The sequence below is a fragment of the Dermacentor andersoni genome, chromosome 9, assembly GCF_023375885.2.
Source record: "Dermacentor andersoni chromosome 9, qqDerAnde1_hic_scaffold, whole genome shotgun sequence".
Lineage (NCBI taxonomy): Eukaryota > Metazoa > Arthropoda > Arachnida > Ixodida > Ixodidae > Dermacentor > Dermacentor andersoni.
In genome coordinates this window covers 17433076-17453972 of record NC_092822.1, presented here as the reverse complement: position 1 = coordinate 17453972, position 20897 = coordinate 17433076, and the positions used below count along the sequence as shown (strand labels likewise).

Below are 20897 nucleotides of genomic sequence, written 5' to 3'. Positions count from 1 at the left end.
CACAATTCGATCATAGCACTGTTGCAGAGGGGTCGCCAGGAATTTTTTCGTGAGGGGGTAGGGAGGGAGGTGTGCGAGAAAACTCACTTGACTACAGTGACTTGACCTAACCTTTCTAGGTACAGAGAATATCTAGGGACTTTTCTTCATTCTATGGGGACTTGACCAACTTGGCTGCGATCGGCAGAAGGCACCCTAGCGCACAGAAATTTCGACGGGGGAGGCATTCTTGCGTACCCCTTCCCCGAGACCTCTACAGTACTGGCCCATGCAGAACACACCTAACAAGCCGTGGCGTCGCCAGGATTTTTTGTTTTGTTTCTTTTTCAGAGAAAGGGTGGCAGGAAGGTGTTAATTGTCGCACGTCGTTTTATGCATATGCCTGGTATCCTGGTTGCACAGAAATTAACGGAGAGGAAGGGGGGAAGGTACTTACCCAGCAAAAGGAATAAGTAACTCACTGAGTTAATCCAAAACAGCCAGCGGACAACATAAACCTGTTGCAAATCAATAAACCAGTGGAAAGCAAATTGCACAGTGCAGAGAGAAAACTGCTCCGTAGTACGGGGAAGTAATCTAAAATAAACACAGGCTCCAAGACTCGGGAACATTTCAATGTTTATTCATGTTAGGCCCAAATTCTGCAATGGTAAAAATGTCAAATTTTATTGCAACAAATAAAAGAGCATTTTGAGATAGCAAATTCTAAAGCTAGACGCTTTATATGCTCTAGGTGCAAAAGAGTTTGGGTTCACCACAAATGCTAAGCCAGCAGTAAATTTTTGGACACAATAATATCCCTTCTATGTGCACTAATGTCCCTTTTGGGTGCACTAATGTAGAATAGGCAAACCTTCTGTGTGTGCTATTTCTAAAGCTCACCGGAAACAAGGATTTGCCAAGCGTGCATGCATGTCTCACTTTTAAAACAAAGCAACAAAAATATCCCTAAATTTATAATGACATTAAGGCCTCACGCATAAGGAAACAGAAAAAAAGGCAGCTCTAAGGCAAGTGTATAAGGCACAAACACCATCACAGAGCACATCAGTAAATTCATGTGCTTGTTAAACTACAACCTAAGTGCGTTATGCATAAGTCTAAGATGGCAAAGAAGAAATAGTTGACACACACAGACTGAATGCGTCGCATCGATCCTCACACACGGCAGCGCCAATCTATCACAAGTTGAACAATGGCGTACTGGGATGTTGGCTGCAAACACATCACAGTTTTTGCGTGGAGGATCTGCAGCTACAAACTCTACTACACATAACACACACATATTACTATCACCTTGTGCCACACCGTAAACATGTCATCATCGTGTTAGCATTACACATACATACTGCTACAGCCAAGTTCAGATCACGTCATAGCACCCCTGATATTTGTTTGTTATATGGGCAACAGCTGCACACAAATGCTACCGTATCTTTCACTGACGTTTGTGCGGGCTGCCTGTCCACTTGCACTCAATCCTCGTAATCAAGTTGCGTGGAGGCAAAGGTACCTTCGTGCTAGCTGATATTCATTATAAGTATATATTTGTTGCACGCTAATGTCACCAAGAAACACTATTTAATTTACCTTTTATACACAATAATTTGTTATATCTGTGTCTATCATATGGTTGTTTGACTAGTCAAGTAGTACTGTAGAGGCACTGTAATGGCTCACGCAGATGCAGCTGTTTCTTTGGATTGCCTCTCTCCCAGTCTCCACAAAAGCACTACATCACACCCAGTGCAGTACATGCACCATCCACAATACTATAGACCAGTCATATTCTATCGTTTTACACCTCGCTGCATCTGTCCACATGCTCTGTTAAGCTGTGCATGTGCCTGTGTGCATGCCCATGCATGTGTACACAAATTCCGCACAGGTGCAAGTAGATGCAGCCTTAAATTTCTGCTGGCAACTGCATCGTACGTGACGTGCAACCATCACATTACCACTCAAATGCCGAGGCAATGTTCACTTCTAGAAAGCATAAAAATACCCGTAGCACTTCCGCCATGCCTACATTTATGGCCTTTAAGCACCTTCACTGCAAGCACAATATACAGTGAAGCCATGGCCACAGAGCAATCACACAAGAGCAATTTCAAGCAATAATAGAACATAGCCCACCAGGAAATGTGATATGTGACCATGCATAGCCACTGTAACGAGCATAGTGCATGGACAAATTACACAAGTCATTTTGCTGTTCAAAGACTATTATACAGAAGTGACAACTTCATGCAGGAGAGACCTGTAATACGTTGCATGATGGGAGAGACACACATAATAAAGTCCCCCCCAAGTATCTTTCTTATGCATTTGATGTCCCTTCCAGATAGGTATAGTGAAATGGCTGTTAAATCGGTCATATCCAAGCCAATCTGTGGTGTTTTCTCTAGACACTCTGCAAAGAATTTTATCTTTTGTCTGTAACACCACAAAAGCAAGTCTAGCAATGGCAGCTTTGGTTAACGTTGCTACTGTGTGAGCCTGAGCACATAAGCTGCACACAAGAGGTTAAATGGGGTCGACATGCTGTCTCGAATTGGTGTATTCAAGACAGCATGCAATACCAGTTCCCAGACATACAATGAGCGACCTTGGTAATACAAACATGGTACTGCCTATTCCATACTGTGTTTTCATAGGGAAACAACCTACCTCATAGTGTTGTATTCAGTTTTTGACAATGATGGGAAGTGTTCCAAAAGCAAATTTCAACATTATTTAACAAAATAACAGTCAAGAATCTACAAAACAAGACTGAACAGTCATGCATATGGAAGACAAAACAGATCTCGGCATTTCTATGAAAAGGCAAGTAATGCCAGATTGTTCTAGAGGCATTAAATCCCAAAGTTTGTCAACAAATACCGCAGACCTGTCTGCAAATAAGAATTGTACAATCGTACATATAAAATGACTGCAAAAGAAAGCTGTTCATCGCTAAAACAAGCCATGAGGTGATACGCAGAACACATGAAAATGCCACCCATTATGTGCAATTTGCCCACATAGTACAAACACATAAGTACGACAGTGCTATTCTATAGTCCTGAAAATGCCACGATAATGTAAGAACACTGCTTCAAATATATCATATTATCATAACATCTTAAAGCACAAGTCTTAACAGCAGCTAATCAAGCATGCTAGTTCTTCAAACATATTTTCGTAAGCCCTTCCCACAGCCTCTTTAGCATGGAAGGTTTTGTAAAATTAAATAAACTTTACCAAAACATGACAGACTAGCAGAAATATAAGTACAACCAGTAACTGCCATAAATAATAAATTAAGAAGAAAAAGTATACAATTAAAATATCAGTCACACTACTAATCAATTCCCTTCCAATATTAGCCAGTAATTAAAAAAGAAGTTGAAGTACACAGTCATGAAAAAGCATTCATAAAGAATACTAAATGTTGATGAAGAAATTGCGGTCACTGACCAAGTCAAGGTGAAAATACTAACTACTGAATGTCATTATGCAAATGCTTCATGTGTGCTGACAGCAACTTTCTCCAGGTTAAAATTGTCTGCAAACAAGACAAAAACAAATGCGGTAAGTACCTTGTCAATAAAAAGTGCATTTGGACTTTGGAGGGATGCTCAACTCTCTTGCTTCCCCCTACATTTATCTCCCCAGCATGACTATACATTCTAGAATTTCCTGAAATTTGGCTTCTTGTATGACACATGCATGATGGACAGAGTCGGCGCCATAATTACGCAGGTACGACAGGAGATGGCGCGAATACGCTGATGCTAGTGCCTTTAATGGTACTATCAATGGCATGAATAGCTCAGGCACAAGCTCGAGTACTTTATCTCTGCAACTTAAGCATCTCAACCGACAACTGTGGTGCAGGGACTGATGACATGTGTATTTTATAGCTACTGTATGAGAGCTGTCCAGCAAGTAACCAAACGCTTAATTTTTTTCAAAGACAAGTTCATAAGAAGAAGAAAGAAAAAAGATTAAGGAAATCTGAGTAAGCTTTGGCAACTACGCATCATACAAAGCAAACAGCAGTTATGCTGTAGGCTGCAGTGACAATGCATCAGTGGCTACATTGACACTGAGATGTTATGATGGGCTCGCAACAACATACCATCCTTGTATTGCTATCATGAGAAGCTGCAAGCAGAGTTCTTCAAGCCTACACCTAATTCGACGTCTACAGCTACAGTGCACAACTTCTTTGACTTCCCTTCAATCAAAATGTTTGTGGTTTAAATTGCCTGGTGTAAAGCAGTGCAGTGAGGAGTGGAGGCTGTACTCCAAACCTTGGCAAGGAATTCACATGAGGAGTTTTGAGGCACAGACAGGAGGCAAACATCAGTACTAGTTCCGGAAAAGACAACTCGTTTCCTGTAAGACTGAATCCCAGTACTTCCGATGCTACTCCCTCAGAGCCTGTAAAACTTATTCATGCCTCAAGCATGACACCACGCGAAATACAAAGTGATACAGTTCGGTGTAACGAAAGTACAGAAGATCAAAGTTAACAAGGGCCCGCCATCTTTGTTAGCTAGCATCAGTTATAGACTCTAAAAGGCTGACCAGAGGAAATTATTGACATGAATTAATTTTTTACGAACGCCTGTTTCAAAGGTACTCATGCATGTCATTGCTGTTTTTAAGGTATAAACTGCGATTATTGTGCGCAGTGCCATCAGCTCACATTGAAATCGTGATAAAATGTTTTTTCTTAATCAGACCTAAAAAAATTCTCGCACACTATCTTCCCAATCACACTATATAGTAATATGTACAAACATGGTATGCCATGGTATGCATATTCTAGTAGTACTGTGCCCATTTCAGCAATGAACTACTGAATGTGTACTTTCATCGGTTCTTGCAGCAGCTGTTTGAACAGGTTGGACAGATCATAATGCACATACCCTAGCTGTACACTAACCAGGTAGTATTAAAAAGAAGCAGTATGTTGTGGCAAATACATTGAAAGAAGAAAAGCGTGCTACCATGGTGAAAATTCAAATAGTTTTACAATCAGAACAAACAATGTAGAGGTGTGCACACAATGCAGGCACTTGTGCTACATAACAGCCTGCATAATGGATGCATGGTGTTAGCATTTTCTCAAGCTATTAAAGAGTTCTAGCTTATCTGTAAACATATCAGCGTTTGTGGACTACCGAGTTACAAGAGAGGTGTACGGCAGCAACAACACTGTTAGTGGCACCTTGTGATGCATGGCTTAACCAGAGAGTGCACTGCAAAGATAGTACTGCAGTGACCTACCATATCCTACTTAACTGCTGGTATTAAGGGTTGGTAGCAACATAATCCTTAACATGCAGTCTATATATAATTTTCCTTCAGTGAGAACATTCATGCAGAAAAAAAAAATTTTCAATGCTATGTAGTTGTACATATCCTCACAAGATGTCGCTACCAGCTTTGCTACTGCTGTCCACAGCTCCGGTAAACTGGTAATCCGCAAATGGTAAGAAGCTTACGGACCAGCTAAATGTCACTATTACCTACATCAGAATTCTATAAGATTAGCGTGACTAGGAATTTTAGTTAACTCTTTAAAGAGCAACAAAGTTTCTTGTCAAATGCTTGACATTGCACTAAAATATGTCCGTGGGTATACTGGAGATTAAACCTCCGTATATTGAGACATTACTACTAGACAAAAACTTTGTTCAACGAAGTGTGGTTATTAAGCTTCGGCTACGTTCAGCGCATACGAATGAGCTTACTGAGAACTTGGATCAGAACTGTGCTGCAAATTCACTTCTTTAGCTCACACTCTTAAGCAAGCTAAAATTGGGAAATTATTAAAAACATTAAAATAATAGATTTCATTAAATTCAGATATATCATATTGAGTTTCAACTGTATGGAGGCAAGTTGCATCAATGCCAACGGCTTTTCGAGCAAGAACTTGTCCACGGCACTCCAATGATAGATTCACAGGATGATAGAGACTTGAAGTTATCAACGGTGGCTGAGCAAAGAATGTCCCAGGCTGTAGCCAACATTTCGACAAGGAGACTTGTCTTCGTCCTTGGTAAAGCTAAGTCTTCTTGGCAACATCTTTTGTTTGACCCCTGTTTATCTGCAGCTGGTGTTTCAACAAAACATAACACCCAGAACGTAAGAAATACAATCAAGACACTTCAGCACCTAGGGGCAAAAAAGAAATCCCATCTCATGATGAATGCCGACGTTAATGCAATTAGCTGTTAAGCAATGTGACACACTGTATTGCCACCACCGAAACACGTCATGTATGAGGTGTGTATTCAGCTGGGCTCCTCTCTCGTGCTTCCTCTCTAGAAAATGCTGCGCCATCTAGTGGCGGCGCCGCATAGTCTGCCGCGTGGTGCCTATCTTTATTCAGACAAGATTGAATATTATATGACGCATGTTCGATTCCGCCCAGCACCGGAGAAATATTAAAAGATTCTCTTTTTTACCATTGAAGACCAGCAAATAACCAATGCCACATATCCAGTGACCCAAGTTGGTCCCATTGTTCGCTTAAAACTTGTTTTACTCAGCATCACAGCTCGTGCTCTATCTATTAGACCATGCATACCCAGTGATTCAAGTTTGCATAAAAAAGGTTAGATGGAGACAGACATACAGACAGACCGACATATCACAAATTGGGTGAAGCTCCCAAAGAATGCTTATTGCATTAAAGACGAAACATCATAGAACAGAGAAAAAAATCACAGAACGGGAAGAACACTGGCTATCTATCAAGGAATGACTATCTATGCCAACAAATGTGTACTACTCATGTGTGACAACTGGTCTGATGTACGTGCCATGTTTTGAGCATTTGATTATATTTCCACATGATATTTTAGAGCATAGTTTCCAATGCAGTAAAGCCAATTGAAGACCAGCACCCTTCCTGTACTGTCATCTTTTCTCTGTTCTATGGTGTTTGTTCTATTCCTCTGAAGTGCCGGAAATGCCTCAGATGTCTAAGTTCCAACTGGCCCAGCTTTCTGATGATGCAACACACATTACTATTCACATGCAATTTACCCAATGTAAAAAGATAAGAGTGACACAGTACTGTAAGAACCTTGAATAGAGATCATTATCAGGGCAACATAGCATGACAACACAAAAGCTCTAAGAGTTCGGTGACCACTACAGCAGACAACACACGGCCACGAATACAATGGAAACTAGTGCTGACTCAGCTGAGACAACCTCCATTAGGCTCACTTAGTGCGCACAGCTCTCAAGGTTGACAATGTGTTTGTGTGATTGTGATCACGAAGGCGATTCTGCACTGCGGTAGAGCTTTCTCATCTTTCTCAGCAAAGGTTCTTGCCGCGCAGAACCTTCATCACTTGGAACTCTCGACACTTGGAAGCGTGACACACGACGAAATGGAAAGAAACCCGGCCTCTTGCGACCTGGCTGCTTTCCACGGCTTGGCGAAGAATCTGCTTCCTGCACAAGTTAAAAATGACAAGGTTACTTGAACTAATGAGTTACACTTTTGATTCTAGCGCACTCCAATAAAAAGCTAACAGCAGTGAACATACCCTCTACAGATCTTGTGCTGACCAGAAGCAAACATGCACAGTTAAGATGCATGGTTTGAAGGTCCACATCGTGCACTCTTAGACATCTTAGACATCAGAGGCATTTCTAGCACTTCAGAGGATTTCTCGGCTTATCCGTGTATCATCGCTGGGCAAGCATAGCGCTGCAAGCCTCTGCATTTCAGCCGCAATTTGCATTGTCACACTTCAATTTACAGATGAAATCAATTCAGTGATCAGAGAAAGATATTATGTCAATGCGTTTGACCGAAAAAAAAACCCACTGTTTTGCTCATTCTATGCATCAAATGTGCACCATTACGAAAGCAAACACATGGAGTGCTCCACTGCCACTGTGGAACTAATAAGCAGAGTGACGGCCAATGCATGAACACATCACATGAATCTGCAAGTTTTGCAACCTTACAGCATGTAAAGCTGGTTTTGCAGTCATTGTTAAATAGCACAATATGTCTTTGAACCATGTGTTATGCTGTGTGCAATTATTTGCTCTTTCAGAAGTGCAATCTACAAATTTACCTAACATGTTAAAGAAGAAAACAATGTGCAAAACAGACAAAGACAAGAGGGCAGGGACAACCAACTAGCCAGCAAGAAGATTTATTTAGCTTTACCTAACATGTGTATTTTGATGTAAGGTTCCTTTAAAAGGAATTGATAAGAAAACATGCAGACTTAAATCTTTTATTGCATGCTCTTCACTAAAATGCTTAAACACCCCCACAAATCTTCAGTAGCAAAACAACTTCAGCGTACCATGGTTTCTGACTTGCTACGCCTGAGCTTAAAAGTGACCCTGGGCTTTGTCTGCGAAGATGACGGCTCCCTGCCAAGCAGGCTCTCCAGTTCCCAGACACTCATGCGGCCTCCACCAGGGTGCTCCTTTTGCTCAGGTGTGGACAGTGCCCTCGACAGGTAGCGCACCATGTTCTGCATACACACAATGCCGATGGGATGCGACGTACAGCTTTTGTCAAAAGTTTCAATGCAACTGCACTCATTGCCAGACCTGCCACCAGGCAGCATAATACCATGGCTGGTGCAGGACCTTTGTTATTTCAAAGCACCTTCAGGGTGCTGGATATACTACAGCAGCACTACAATGGGGCCCAGTGACAGGTCTTGGAAATCATACAGTGGCATTCAAACTTTTGACAAAGACTGTAGATTTTATGAGCTAAGTCTCTTTGTTTGTAACCAAGATGTACTCTCTCCCACAAGTCTTGGCTCTTGAGCCTTTCAGCTGTTGATAGCGCGTCTGCCCAACTTTTGGAACCTACAAATCATACACAATTATGCCAGTACTACATAGGTCCTTTAATTTCCCCACGTGAAATCTTGTCATATATCCCTGAAATCAGTGCAAAAAAAAAAAAAAATGCCTCAAGCAGTGACCTATCAGATAGCTTTGGAATATATGCACAAAGAATACGCAGCCACAACGCACATTTTCACAGATGGCTCTACAACTCCACATTGCTCATCAAGCGGACTTTTTGTTCCCTCTACAGGGCAATGATTCTCGTTTCGTCTTGAGTGAGTGACATCATCTACTTCAGCAGAGCTATATGGCATTGAGGAGGCCCTTGTGTATGTACTTCGACAGCAGCCGCCAAAGACATGGGTGATTTTCACGGATTCAAAAGCAGCCCTACAAAGTATGTGGAACAGGCACAAGCGTTGCAATAATCAACCTGCAGCATTTGACATTGCTTATCTTCACCACAAGGCTAAAATTGCTGGGTATTGCATCAAGTTCCTGTGGAAACCTGGCCGTGCCGGCATTTCAGAAAATGAAAGAGCAATTTTCAAAAGAAAATTTTTACAAAAGCTAACGCTTCAAACATAGCAAGAAAATATGCCTATCAAGAAAAAGACCGCATCTGGGATCTGCCGCTTCACCAAGATAACTTCCTGTGTTACATTGACACAGAAATGAGACTGAAAATTCCACGACCACTTCCTCGGCGCTTAGAGACATTGTACCATCGTCTTCGACTGAACGTGGCATACACAAACAATTATCTTTACCCCATAGGGCTTACCACTAACCCATACTGCGATAACTGTCGCAACTTAGAGACAATGGAGCACATATTACTAGAATGCCCCGCGTAACGCGACGAGAGACAATTTTTTTAGCGACAAATGGACATGATTTCCCACGAACCATTAACATTACTGAGCATCTTAGGTCCAATGCCTGGCCCTTCAAAACAACGGCGAGTTTTGGATTTATTGTTCAGATACCTGTCAGAAATTGGTCTACTAGGAAAGGTTTAAAGATTGCACACTTCATATACAAAAGCCTAAATTTACCTGCCATGTCACTTGTAAATATTAGTATCAGGTCCACTTGGACATTTAATATTTATTTTTGTTCTCTTTTTCTCCCACTCTCCTCTGGAATCTTTTAATCCCATTCTCTATCCCTATACAGAGTAGCATGCCAGCAGTTATATACGTGCCGGCAAAATTCTCTGTTTTTCTAATAAAGAGTCCCTCTCTCTCTTTAGTGTCATTACCGACCTGCAAGTGCTGCGTGTGCGATGACAAAGTGAGCAGTGACAGCTGAACTGCACATCTTAACCTTCAATAAGGAAAGTGAAAGTCTCACACCTTCGCACCCCATTCGGCAATGCAAGGTGGACAGGGAGTGAAGGATTCCAAAGCACGGGTGAAAAGCTGACAGTACTGCCACCGTGTGCAGTTCACTGTGAAACTTGACGCTTTTACTGAGAAGCCTGTGTCTATGAAGCATCACGGAGTCCTGCCTTACCATTGGTGGAGGATGATTGGCCAGCTGCTGCACAACTGTCTGGTACACATCATCATCCTCTGCCTCCTGTTGTCACAAAAGAACAGGCAAGGTTTACCCAAACTTGTACTAATGAAAACAAGCAGGTTTATGCGTAATTTTCTACAGGGCTGGATTTCAGCAGTGATCTCGCAGACCTCTAGACAGGCCATGTGTGAGACCACGTGTGTTCTTTTCAACCACTCAGCAAGCATGTGCTGGTGAGCAAGTTGGTTATACATGATTACAACGAAGGCGCCAAATAAAACAACGGACGAAGGGACGTGGTTGTCCCTTGTCGCTTTCCTTCGTCCGTTGTGTTATTTTCCGCCTTCGTTGTAATCAACCACTCATGTCGATACCTTTCAAATGCTCATTAACACTTAGCAGATGCATGAAGCACAAGAATGCGTCTATTTCTTTTGGGTTATGACATAATAATGCAGACAGCATTTTTAACCCATTAAGTCACAGTGGACACACTGGTGTAGGTGATTCGTTAATACCAGTTATGTCCATCAGTGGCAAAGATAAAGCCACAAACATTAAGCTGTAGCTAAATCGAAGCCTCTCATTCAATGTGGCTCTATTTCACTTTAGTCTGCCAGGTATTGCAACACACGACGACTTTCATTCACACACTGCCATGTTTCACAGAATGTTCAATGTGCTGCATTCTGTCAGCAATGTTGAAGTAGTTTTTCCTTCTTCATAACAGCTGCAGTCAATAATTAAGTTGTGCATGCACTTTGGGCCAGAGATTCAATGTTCTTTGCAAAGAAGTGCAACATGACTGACTATGCACTAAATCAAGATTTAATTATTCTGTAATTGAGAGGACTAGCTAGAAAGTGCATGAAAGATCACTCTACTACCTGGACATTCTCTTGGAGAAACTTGCATTCCTTAGAATATATATTTATTGCACCTGGACATTCTTTCAATAGAGTATGCAGTTCTTTGGAATAAATTTATGTAACTATGATATATTCATGGGCTGTCCAATACAATTCACAACTAAATAGGGTAATGTACAGCCGCCCTGATTTTTAATAATATAGCGCGAGCGTCGACTGAACTGCTGGTGAGCGCCTTATAACGGCGATAAGCGTGACACAAGGCGAGAGTTCGCGCACGAGCAGGAAGAAAGCTCCTGCTCGTGCGCGAACTCTCGCCTTGTTGCACCCTTATCGCCGTTATAAGGCGCTCACCAGCAGTTCAGTCGACGCTCGCGCTATATTATTAAAAATCAGGGCGGCTGTACACTCATGGAAGGAAGCTTAGCGCTTCTAATTATTGCAAATGTATGTTGGGCTGCTTTCACACAAAAATGCAGATTGCTTACAACAATGAGAACAATTGAGCTAGTTCTTCTGTGGTAAGCTAGAAGCAGTGACGGGATAGACAAAACAGTTGGCACAAACCTCTATCATGTTCTGAAGGTCTTGGAGATTTCTGCTTGCTGAGGCTGGGTCTCCATTCTTACCATCCAACTTCTGCAAAGCATGTACAGGAACTTGATTCCCAAGATGCACGACCAGGTGTGAATAAAACATGAACAAAAAGAAACAAAGTACTACACATCCTATGCGTAATCACACAATTGAACGTATGCATAATCATCATCAATACATGAAAAAGTTATGGGGTTTTACGTGCCCAAACCATGATCTGATTATGAGACACGTTGTAGTGGGGGACTCTGGAAATCTGGACCACCTGGGGTTGTTTAATGTGCACCTAAATCTAAGTACATGGGTGTCTTCACTTTTCGCCCCCATCGAAATGCAAGGTCAGGATTCGATCCCGCGACCTTGTGTTTAGCAGCCCAACACCCTAGCCACAAAGCAACCATGGTGAGTATTATCAATATATGGTCTAGCTTAGAAATGCAGCATATGTGAATAAACCACATCACTTTCACACAGACCAGCAAAAGTTGAAATGAAGATCTTCAACCTAGTTCATCTTCCGTAGTTCACATTTTATGCCCGCCTGTGCATCACCAGGTAATAGTACCATGAAGCACTTAGGAAGTGCAGTCAGAACAGCTTAGGCTTTACAGTACTAAATTTTCATGTTATTGATGTCGGCTGTACAGTCTCTTTCATATGCCGTCGGCCAAAGTCTACAGTATATAGCATCAGCGAAAAATCTGAATTCTTTTACTGTTTTTCCTTGCATATTTGTGAATATGAGAAAGTTCCTCACATTATACTTGGAACTATATATGTTCTCGTATACTCCAAGGTAAGTTCCCTCTTTTCAACTGCCCTGAGACAGGGCTTCACTAAAACGCAGACCTGTCGGTGTGCCAGAAGAAAGTGTACATTTCAATCAATTAATCATTTTTATTGATTCATTTTGAAAAATACATTCATAATATCGAAATATTTGGAGACACCAGTCGGTGAGGAAGTAAAATCACAATGAGAGAAAACAAGGTGACGGCGCACAAGGTCTGACTAAGCTTGCTTTCTTAAAAAGGCTTGGGCGTATTTTGGGCACTTTCGCTCCAAGCTTCATATTCTGTTTCATACTTAGCAGGCAACACAGCAGAAGCTACCAAAGTAGTTCTGTCATGATAGTCTCTCTCCAAGCAATTTACAACACAGCTGTTTTTGATCTATGACTCTTTCTGGAGAATAACTACATACTTTGAATACTACATGTAGAACTTGTGGATGTAAGCTCACGTCAAACCACACATTATCTGTGCACCCCTGTGCTTCCAGCATGTTTGTTTGTTCCAGCATGTACTATGTTTTGGCTGCAAATGCAAGCGGTGCACTGCGGTCGCCGGTGACACAAATGTATCACTCCACTCATTAACATAATTCAGATCTTCTACACCTTCAATGTCATATATATATCATATCTTGAGAAATAAAAGGATGAGACCTAGTGTAACATCTAATAACATGATGCACACTTATATCTTTCTCTCATATGCGACATACTACCTTTTGCTCACACGTGCAAGCAGTGAAAGACTCTCTAGCCTTCGTAGCATTGCCTGCTATGTGTGAAACGGAGTATACACAAATGTGCATCACAGTCCGATTAAAACAGCACAATGCACAACCTGTAATAAGAATAGTACGTAGGTTGCTGAAAGGCTTGGCCTGACAGTGCCAATGTGGGAGCGGCCCGCCTTGGCTTAAGAAGTCGAGCCTCCGGACCTCATTACAATAAAGGTTTTCACACACACACACACACACACACACACACACACACACACACACACACACACACACACACGCACGCACGCACGCACGCACGCACGCACGCACACACACACACACACACACAACCTGTAATGATGAGGCGCATCGGTAGGTGTGTACGGCTGTACAGCTACGGTTGCATCACGCTTTGTTAGTCCACATTATAAATTGTGTTTATAACACTATAAATTTTTTTTACTTTCTCTTTTTTCAAAAGCTCCTCCTTTAACTGTAAATCATAGTCACATTATATTTGTTTAAATATGGTAATTAAAAGGTGCACACTATGCTTGTGCATGCAAGCAAAACAGTAAATTTCTCAGTTCCTGTTTTCGCAACAAGCTACAGACTCAAAAACAGAAATTCAGTCTTCTCATCGCACCCGTGCATCATAAATATTTACAAGGGATTTAACACACATTAAAAGAAGAGAGAGAGAAACCCCTGCTACATCCCAAGACAACAAAGAAATTCAGTACAAGCTGCGCCCACAGAACCACACTGCACCAGCTGCCTGTACTTCTATGCTCCAAAACGTAGTTCTTGACGAACGCCGACAGTAAAATAAGATTACCTCCATTGTGATGGCATAAAAACGAGTAAATGTACCTGGCTGGTGCACCTATACAAATTCTTTACGAGTTGGACAGTGGTGTATCAGCCACCACACTCTTAAGTTATCGTCGACTATAGTCATTTTCACATGGCAGAGCACAAGAACTTGCAAAACCAATGACTGTGATACAAGCACAGATTCATTTTGTTGACCTCTTATTGACACTAGAGTCATTAGGCAAGCTTTATCATCTTGGCGTAACTGTTCAATTACAGAAAAACTAAAAGCATTAAAGAAAATCAATAACTTCACGAAACACATTTCTTTTGTGGGGATTGAGGAATGCGTCGGTGCCATTACGCGGGCATTCACCTGTTCTGCCATCCCTACGCCTCAACCCATTCCACTCGCGACCAGTTGTCGGTGGTGGCGCTCCACTCACGATGGTTTGCGGTGGGGGCGGGGCGCTGACGTCATGATGTGGCCGCTGTCGGCTTCTCTCGGCGATTCATGGGGCTCTTACTTCAGGGACAGAATTAGGTCTGTACATGCTTCCCTCTCATCTGCCGACACCTTTATGACTAGGACTTGAGCTTGCCCATGGTGCCTATTCCCCTGCGGGGAGCGTGTACTTTGTGTTGATCCTTTTTGGATGCTAAGCCAAAGGACGGGTGCCTAGTGCTTGCGCGAGGTTGTACCCCGCCAGGCCGCACTTATCGGAGGCCCAAGCTGAAGGAGTTTGCCCGAGCTCTCGCGAGCTGGCCCATTAATTATAACGAGAGCAAGTAGCATAGCTGCCAGGACTTTTCCTAGCGCCATGTCTCAGGTGGAGCCTGTGCTCTCGCAGCAATGTGCTATGGGTGCCCTTTGTGTATTTTTGCTCCTGGTGTGGGACCCCTTTGGTTCCCGCGCCGCCCTGGGACCGGGTGTTGGGACTGAGTGTTTGTGCAGTGTTGGGTGCCACAGGAGGCAATAAATGGTTTCCGTTAACTCAGGGTAATACTGTGTTCTTGCTCGCGTTGCTCGGTAGCCCCTTGCAGCCTGAGCTCGCGCTAGAGGCGAGGCTGACATGGCCCTGTGGCTCGCTAAGCTTGAACCCGCAGTGGTACTTTCCCGATACTTTCACAACATGAAAGAAAAAATGTGTTTCTGCTTACAACTTGTATAGGTATGCATTATTTTGTGACGTGGTTCTTTGACATAATGGCATGTCAAACATAAATGCTATAAACAAAGGAGACTAAAAGTCTGACTAGACTCATACTTCCTTCCTGTTATTTAACTGATTGTTAAGCCACAATCTCAGCATTAAGTAAGAAGACGGATGAGCAAAACAGGAGGCAATACAACTTGCATTTACATTCTTCCAAGCTCATATAAAAGGCATGATCATTCTATACATACAAAAAAATTTAAAAGCAATGATATCAAAACGCACCCTCCACTCTTCAAGGAGTTTGCCCATGTTGCTTGCTGCTGCACCACCCAGGGTCTTGTTGTAGTCTCTCGCAACCTGTAGAAAATATGAGAATCAGTTCCGTACAAAGCTTTCACGGTTTTAATAGTGGCGCTATTAAATGTATCAACACATGAAATTTAGAGTTCATTTTTCAACTTCCAAGTCCTCACCTCCTCGACACCAGCAATGCTAACGATAGAGAGTCATCATCCTTGCTAACACAAAAAGGCCAAAAGCTGCACTGACTACAGGCTTTTGGTTACAGTGACAAACAAAATATAATGCACATAAACCAGCTTTAATGGCTTGGGCAGTCAGAGATTAGCAACACCTTCTAAGAAGTTTATCACAATGAGATGTACAAGGCAAGTTGTTCGACATAGAATGGTCTGCTCACCTTAATGTCATGCTTCCAGAACCTTCTTGTACCTTGTAGGCTTTTAGAAGGTGCAATTTCCTTGATCTAAACAAAAAAAGGGCATGACGAAGTTCAGCTTTATTGCACTAGAACTTGCTAAAGACAACATAAACAACATATTTTGTTTAGTTACAACACATATTTAAAAAGAATTGCACGGGGCATATCGCACAATTCGGCCAGATCAAGTGGATTACTTACTGAGGTAAACATTAGTTGCATGGCCAATCATAATCTTTAGCACATTGATTAACAATCTTCAACTAATTAGTTTTTTAATTGTTCCCTTTAGGACACATGTTTAAATTCTGAAATGGAAGCCAAGAAGTAGTGAAGTCATGTCTGCTTAGCAGAAATTACCAGTTTCGAGATGTTCATCAACAAAACATGACACAGAATACTGTATTTGCTTGTGTAATGCCCACACCGTTTTTTTTCTAAATTTTTACTGATGCGGGCCTTACACGAGGCAGGCTTATGACTACTCACTGAAGCCTCGAACTGTGATCAGACTGCTATGCAAATAAATGCAACCACTGACAGCTGGCTATGAACACATTTACAGTCACAAATAAATTTTGGGGGGCACGAACTAGTGCCATCTTGCAGTGGCTCGCGGGGATCAACCAGCATGTGAGTAGTACATGCACATGGCAACATGCACATGGCACTTTGTAAGATTTGTTTTCCAAATTTTTGCACTCCAAAGCACGGGTGCGAAGTCATACTTTTGTATTAGCAAGCAAAGTATGACTTCTGATCATACTGCAGCACAGTGAACGCATCTCGCTAAGTAAACAACAGGGTGCAGATGTCCTGATCTCTTTAAAGGGGCCCTGAAACACTTTTCTAACTAATCACAGAATGGCCTCACTATTAAAGGATGTCATCTCACAAATCTCACGGTGCAAAAATGTTTCGAATCCTTGAACCATAAGTGCACCTATACCCAGCTTTCTCTCTCTTTTCATCTCCACTACTGTGCTGCAAGCTATACAGTGGAGAAGACAAGAGACCAAAGCCTCAGCCAAAAGCGTCGCAGCAGTGAAGGGGCTCGTCACGGCACCCTGTGGCGGTCGTGGTAGACTATGCAACTCAGCATGCTGCTGCCATCTCGCAGGCGATGCGCAGCTGACGCAGCTACGCGCAGTGCAAAAATGAAATGATCTTTCTGTTTTATTGAGATCACAGACATACATATATTTCATTTATTTAACTTGAAGTCAGCAATTATCAATTATTGAGAAGGGTCTTGCGATCATGAAATCAGCCAATAGCGTTGGTGGGTCCAGCTGCTTTCCACAGTGCTGCATGATGGCATTGCAGAAGCGAAAGAAAGAAATCTTTCGCTGTTTTTGAAACGAGATTGTAAATTCCCTGCTGCATGTAGTGCATTAATATTTGGCTCACATGTTCACACCAGTCTCTGCGACAGATTGACAACATTCTCTTACTATGCTCAAAAAGTGTTTCAGGGCCCCTTCAAGGAATCATTGCTTCTGCGATACTGTCGCTAGTGGATCTAGCTGTGCTGTTGATGTCTGTGCACGCTGAATGAAATACAGTTGAACTCAGATACATATAGAATGTGAAGGGGATCACAAGAAAGTTCGATATATAGGTAATTCAATACATAAAATAACAATTTCATACAAAAATTTTCAAGGGGCTTTTACTGCTGTTCGTTATACACAATAATTCATTATATGTGGATTAGAAATATCCAGGTTTGACTGTATTTATCTGTAGCTAGCAAAACAAACATATGCTGCAACACTGAACAAAGCAGCACAAGCAAATCTGGGCATAAATTATGACAATGCGTTTGTAACGCAAAGCAGCTGACTACGCACACATATATTGAAATTTACCAGGAACCACTCATAGGCAGAGTAATGTTGCACAGAATCCCGGTGGTCATGTGTTTGGGCTAGTTTTGCTTTAGAGGAAACATAAAAATTGGTTGCGTATCTAATTGCTTCGCTGCTAATGATGTGTAAGTGTGGTAGTGCTACCTCAGATCACGACATGCAAAAAAAATATATATATATATATTTGAATCTTTAACATTGGTGTCATAAAGTAGCACATTGTTCTGACACTGTTACATTCTTTAAGGCAGGCCTGGCACCTAACAATTTGAATGAGGTTCTATGTAATCTTGGCACTTTGCTCTACATGCCAGACAACTTTGGACAATGAAGTTTAAACATGTTGACGTCTTCTTCTGTGAATATTGGCTTAAGCAGGAGGCATTATTGTTAGCACAATACCTTGTACTGCTACATCATTTCAGCATGAGTGCGGTGACTTCAGTATTCGAATATTTTGAAACAAGCTTAGAAATAAACTTAAACTATAAAGCTTTTAGTGTATTCTCATAATACAAACAAAAATTTATCTTCACAGAAATCATATCAACAAACTGATTAACAACCAAGTTTCAACGTAAGCAGAAACTGGCTTTGGAAGTTGGCAGCACTGCTTTGAGCACCGAGTTGGTGTCGACGTGCATCTGCACCAACTGGCCCAGTGCTTTAATTAAATTAAGACAGAGTACCTACCTTAAGGACAAGTGTGCCTGCAAGAATGATGCAGAGGATGTTGACTACTGTGAGGCAGAAGGAAATGACTCCCAGCAGTGCACACTCCTTGTGCATGTTGTACTTGTCGAAGTAGTAAGGGCTGTAGCCCAGCGGCGCTATGAAGGCCGGGGACACTGTCAGGGTAGTCCCCGTTACGTTGACCTGAAACAAATGTGGCCACCTGATACAGTGAAAAACAGTTTGAGGCTATAGAAATTTCTAATCTGATGTAGACACAATACTTGAGATGGAGGTAAAAACAGCAACACTTCTGGCAACATTGTGTTCAGTTGTATTTACAAGCTCTACACAAGGGTGACGCCGACTGTACATCATTAGGATTGAACCATGGTTACCAAACGAGCTGCATGCCCCTCAGGAACGTGGCTAGCAGATAATAGCACGCAAATTAATGTAATGATATTGTTTACCTCAATTGGGTCTTGGGTCATTGACTTGAACACCTTCACCAGAGACAGTGACCACAGGATTCCCTAAAGCAAAACACAAGAACGGTTAGGAAGAAAATGATCCTGACCAAAGGAAGACAAATTTAGATTTGTTGTGTGGGAAACTCACATGTAAAGTTTAAAAAAGCTTGGATAAAGCTGTCATTGGCAAAAAATTAGAACGTGACAACTGCATTCATGTCACCAAACTAGAGAAGTGTGTGTTCAGTCGGTATAATGTTCAGCCAGTACCAGACAGAGCAAATACTGACGCTATTGATGATCGGTGGCAAGAGCGAGGCAGAGATGGCTACGCCCACCAAGCACGCAGAATTCCCGCCTAGAATTGCCATGGCAACGCCCCCACCTGATGGCAGAGCCACCAGGGACCCCACCCAGAGGCTTCGCCAGTGACCCCTGCATGAAAAAGTTAGTGCTAAAATAGTAGTAAACAGTAAAAGCTGTAAATACTAAATATGCAATAGTAATAGTAAATATGTAAGCAATAGTGGCAACCTCTGTTTGACTGCTAGGTTGTCTGATGCACCATGACAGCCCTCGAGAATTTTAGCCATGGTTACGTAATCCCTTCTATGCTATCTGTATGGTAGGTACTCCAGCAACAATTATGTTTTATTATTATTAAAAATATGGGACTCGAGACAAAATAATGTTTCTGCATTTCAGAAAAATGCAGGACAACACATGGCTAATGAAACAGCAATGGATCTAACAGTGCAGTTGACTACGTATTTTTCTAAAGTGCTTCTAGGTGCAGTGAATGGTTACGTTTCATCTACTGGCAGGCTTCAAATCTATGATTACAACTCTCCAACATGTCAACATCTCAACATCTCTTTCCAAGACGAAGGTGTCGTTGTCTTGGAAAGGGAAAGTAACCACATGCTTAGGCTACTGCTGACCACACGTTATCATAAAGTACACAGATTCTCATACCTAGAGCTCATTTCAGGGTTGGGCCATCGTGATGGACTCCAACTGGAACCTTCGTAAGGCGGTATGTCACCCCAGAAGGCATTCAGAAGACCAAAGAAGAAGCCTGTGAACATGAAGAGCAGTAGTTTTTCTCATGACAATCAGATATAATTGCGTGCCTTAATACCTTTGCACAGATCACATTAACTGAATGCTTACACTATTAAAATGTAACAGAAGGCTCTAGACTAATGAAAACAACTTTGCTTTACTACCAGCTGTCTCTCTCACTAATCATTTTTGCACTATATCCCAATTAATCATTTATTATCATGTTCCTTAATTTTCAATAATTATTCAATGACTTGGATATCAGTTAAAGCCTTAGGATGAGTTGAAAAGCACCAAGGAAATGTTCTCCCTGTACTGAGTTAAATTAGCATTTATTCTATAAATTTCTTGAGCCTACCTGTGCACATGTTGTAATTATGACTTCATATTTTCTTTGTCAACGTTTTATTGAATTGCAAGTGCTCATCACTGTAATGCCTTTCAAAAATCATACTTGAGTTCTCAGGTCCTAACTGCATATATATTTGTGTATAATATCTATCATGAAAGGATCCATAAACTTCTAATTTCTTTACTTAGTTTTTCATTTAAAGGCCCTGAAAGAAAACCCCAGGTGTGAACACAATGTTAATGGAAAGCATACAAGCATATCCATCTGCTAGTTTTCCCAGTTATTTCACCAACTCAGCTTGATTTAATCATTGGACTACAGTGATCAAATAAATTACAGAAGATGCACAGCCCCCTAATAAAGAAAAAGTATTAAATAAATACAATTTGTAGCAGAATGATAACGTCAGAAAAGTGAGGCAAAT

The 20897-nt window shown here is 41.7% G+C and overlaps 1 protein-coding gene across 2 annotated transcripts in view; it reads right to left on the bottom strand.

The window, feature by feature from the left end:
• Positions 1-601: 601 nt before the first annotated feature.
• LOC126527133 (uncharacterized) overlaps positions 602-20897 on the bottom strand; it is a 35559-nt gene continuing 15263 nt past the window's right edge. For both annotated transcript variants that reach the window (XM_050174886.2, XM_050174887.2), the window contains exons 11-20: positions 20032-20134; positions 19347-19491; positions 19057-19119; positions 18605-18787; positions 16020-16085; positions 15602-15676; positions 11805-11876; positions 10363-10428; positions 8340-8513; positions 602-7467 (exon numbers count right to left, since the gene is read on the bottom strand). In XM_050174886.2, coding sequence (XP_050030843.1) covers positions 7285-7467; positions 8340-8513; positions 10363-10428; positions 11805-11876; positions 15602-15676; positions 16020-16085; positions 18605-18787; positions 19057-19119; positions 19347-19491; positions 20032-20134 — 1130 coding nt within the window. In that variant the 3' untranslated portion in view covers positions 602-7284. The remainder of the gene's footprint in view (positions 7468-8339; positions 8514-10362; positions 10429-11804; positions 11877-15601; positions 15677-16019; positions 16086-18604; positions 18788-19056; positions 19120-19346; positions 19492-20031; positions 20135-20897) is intronic.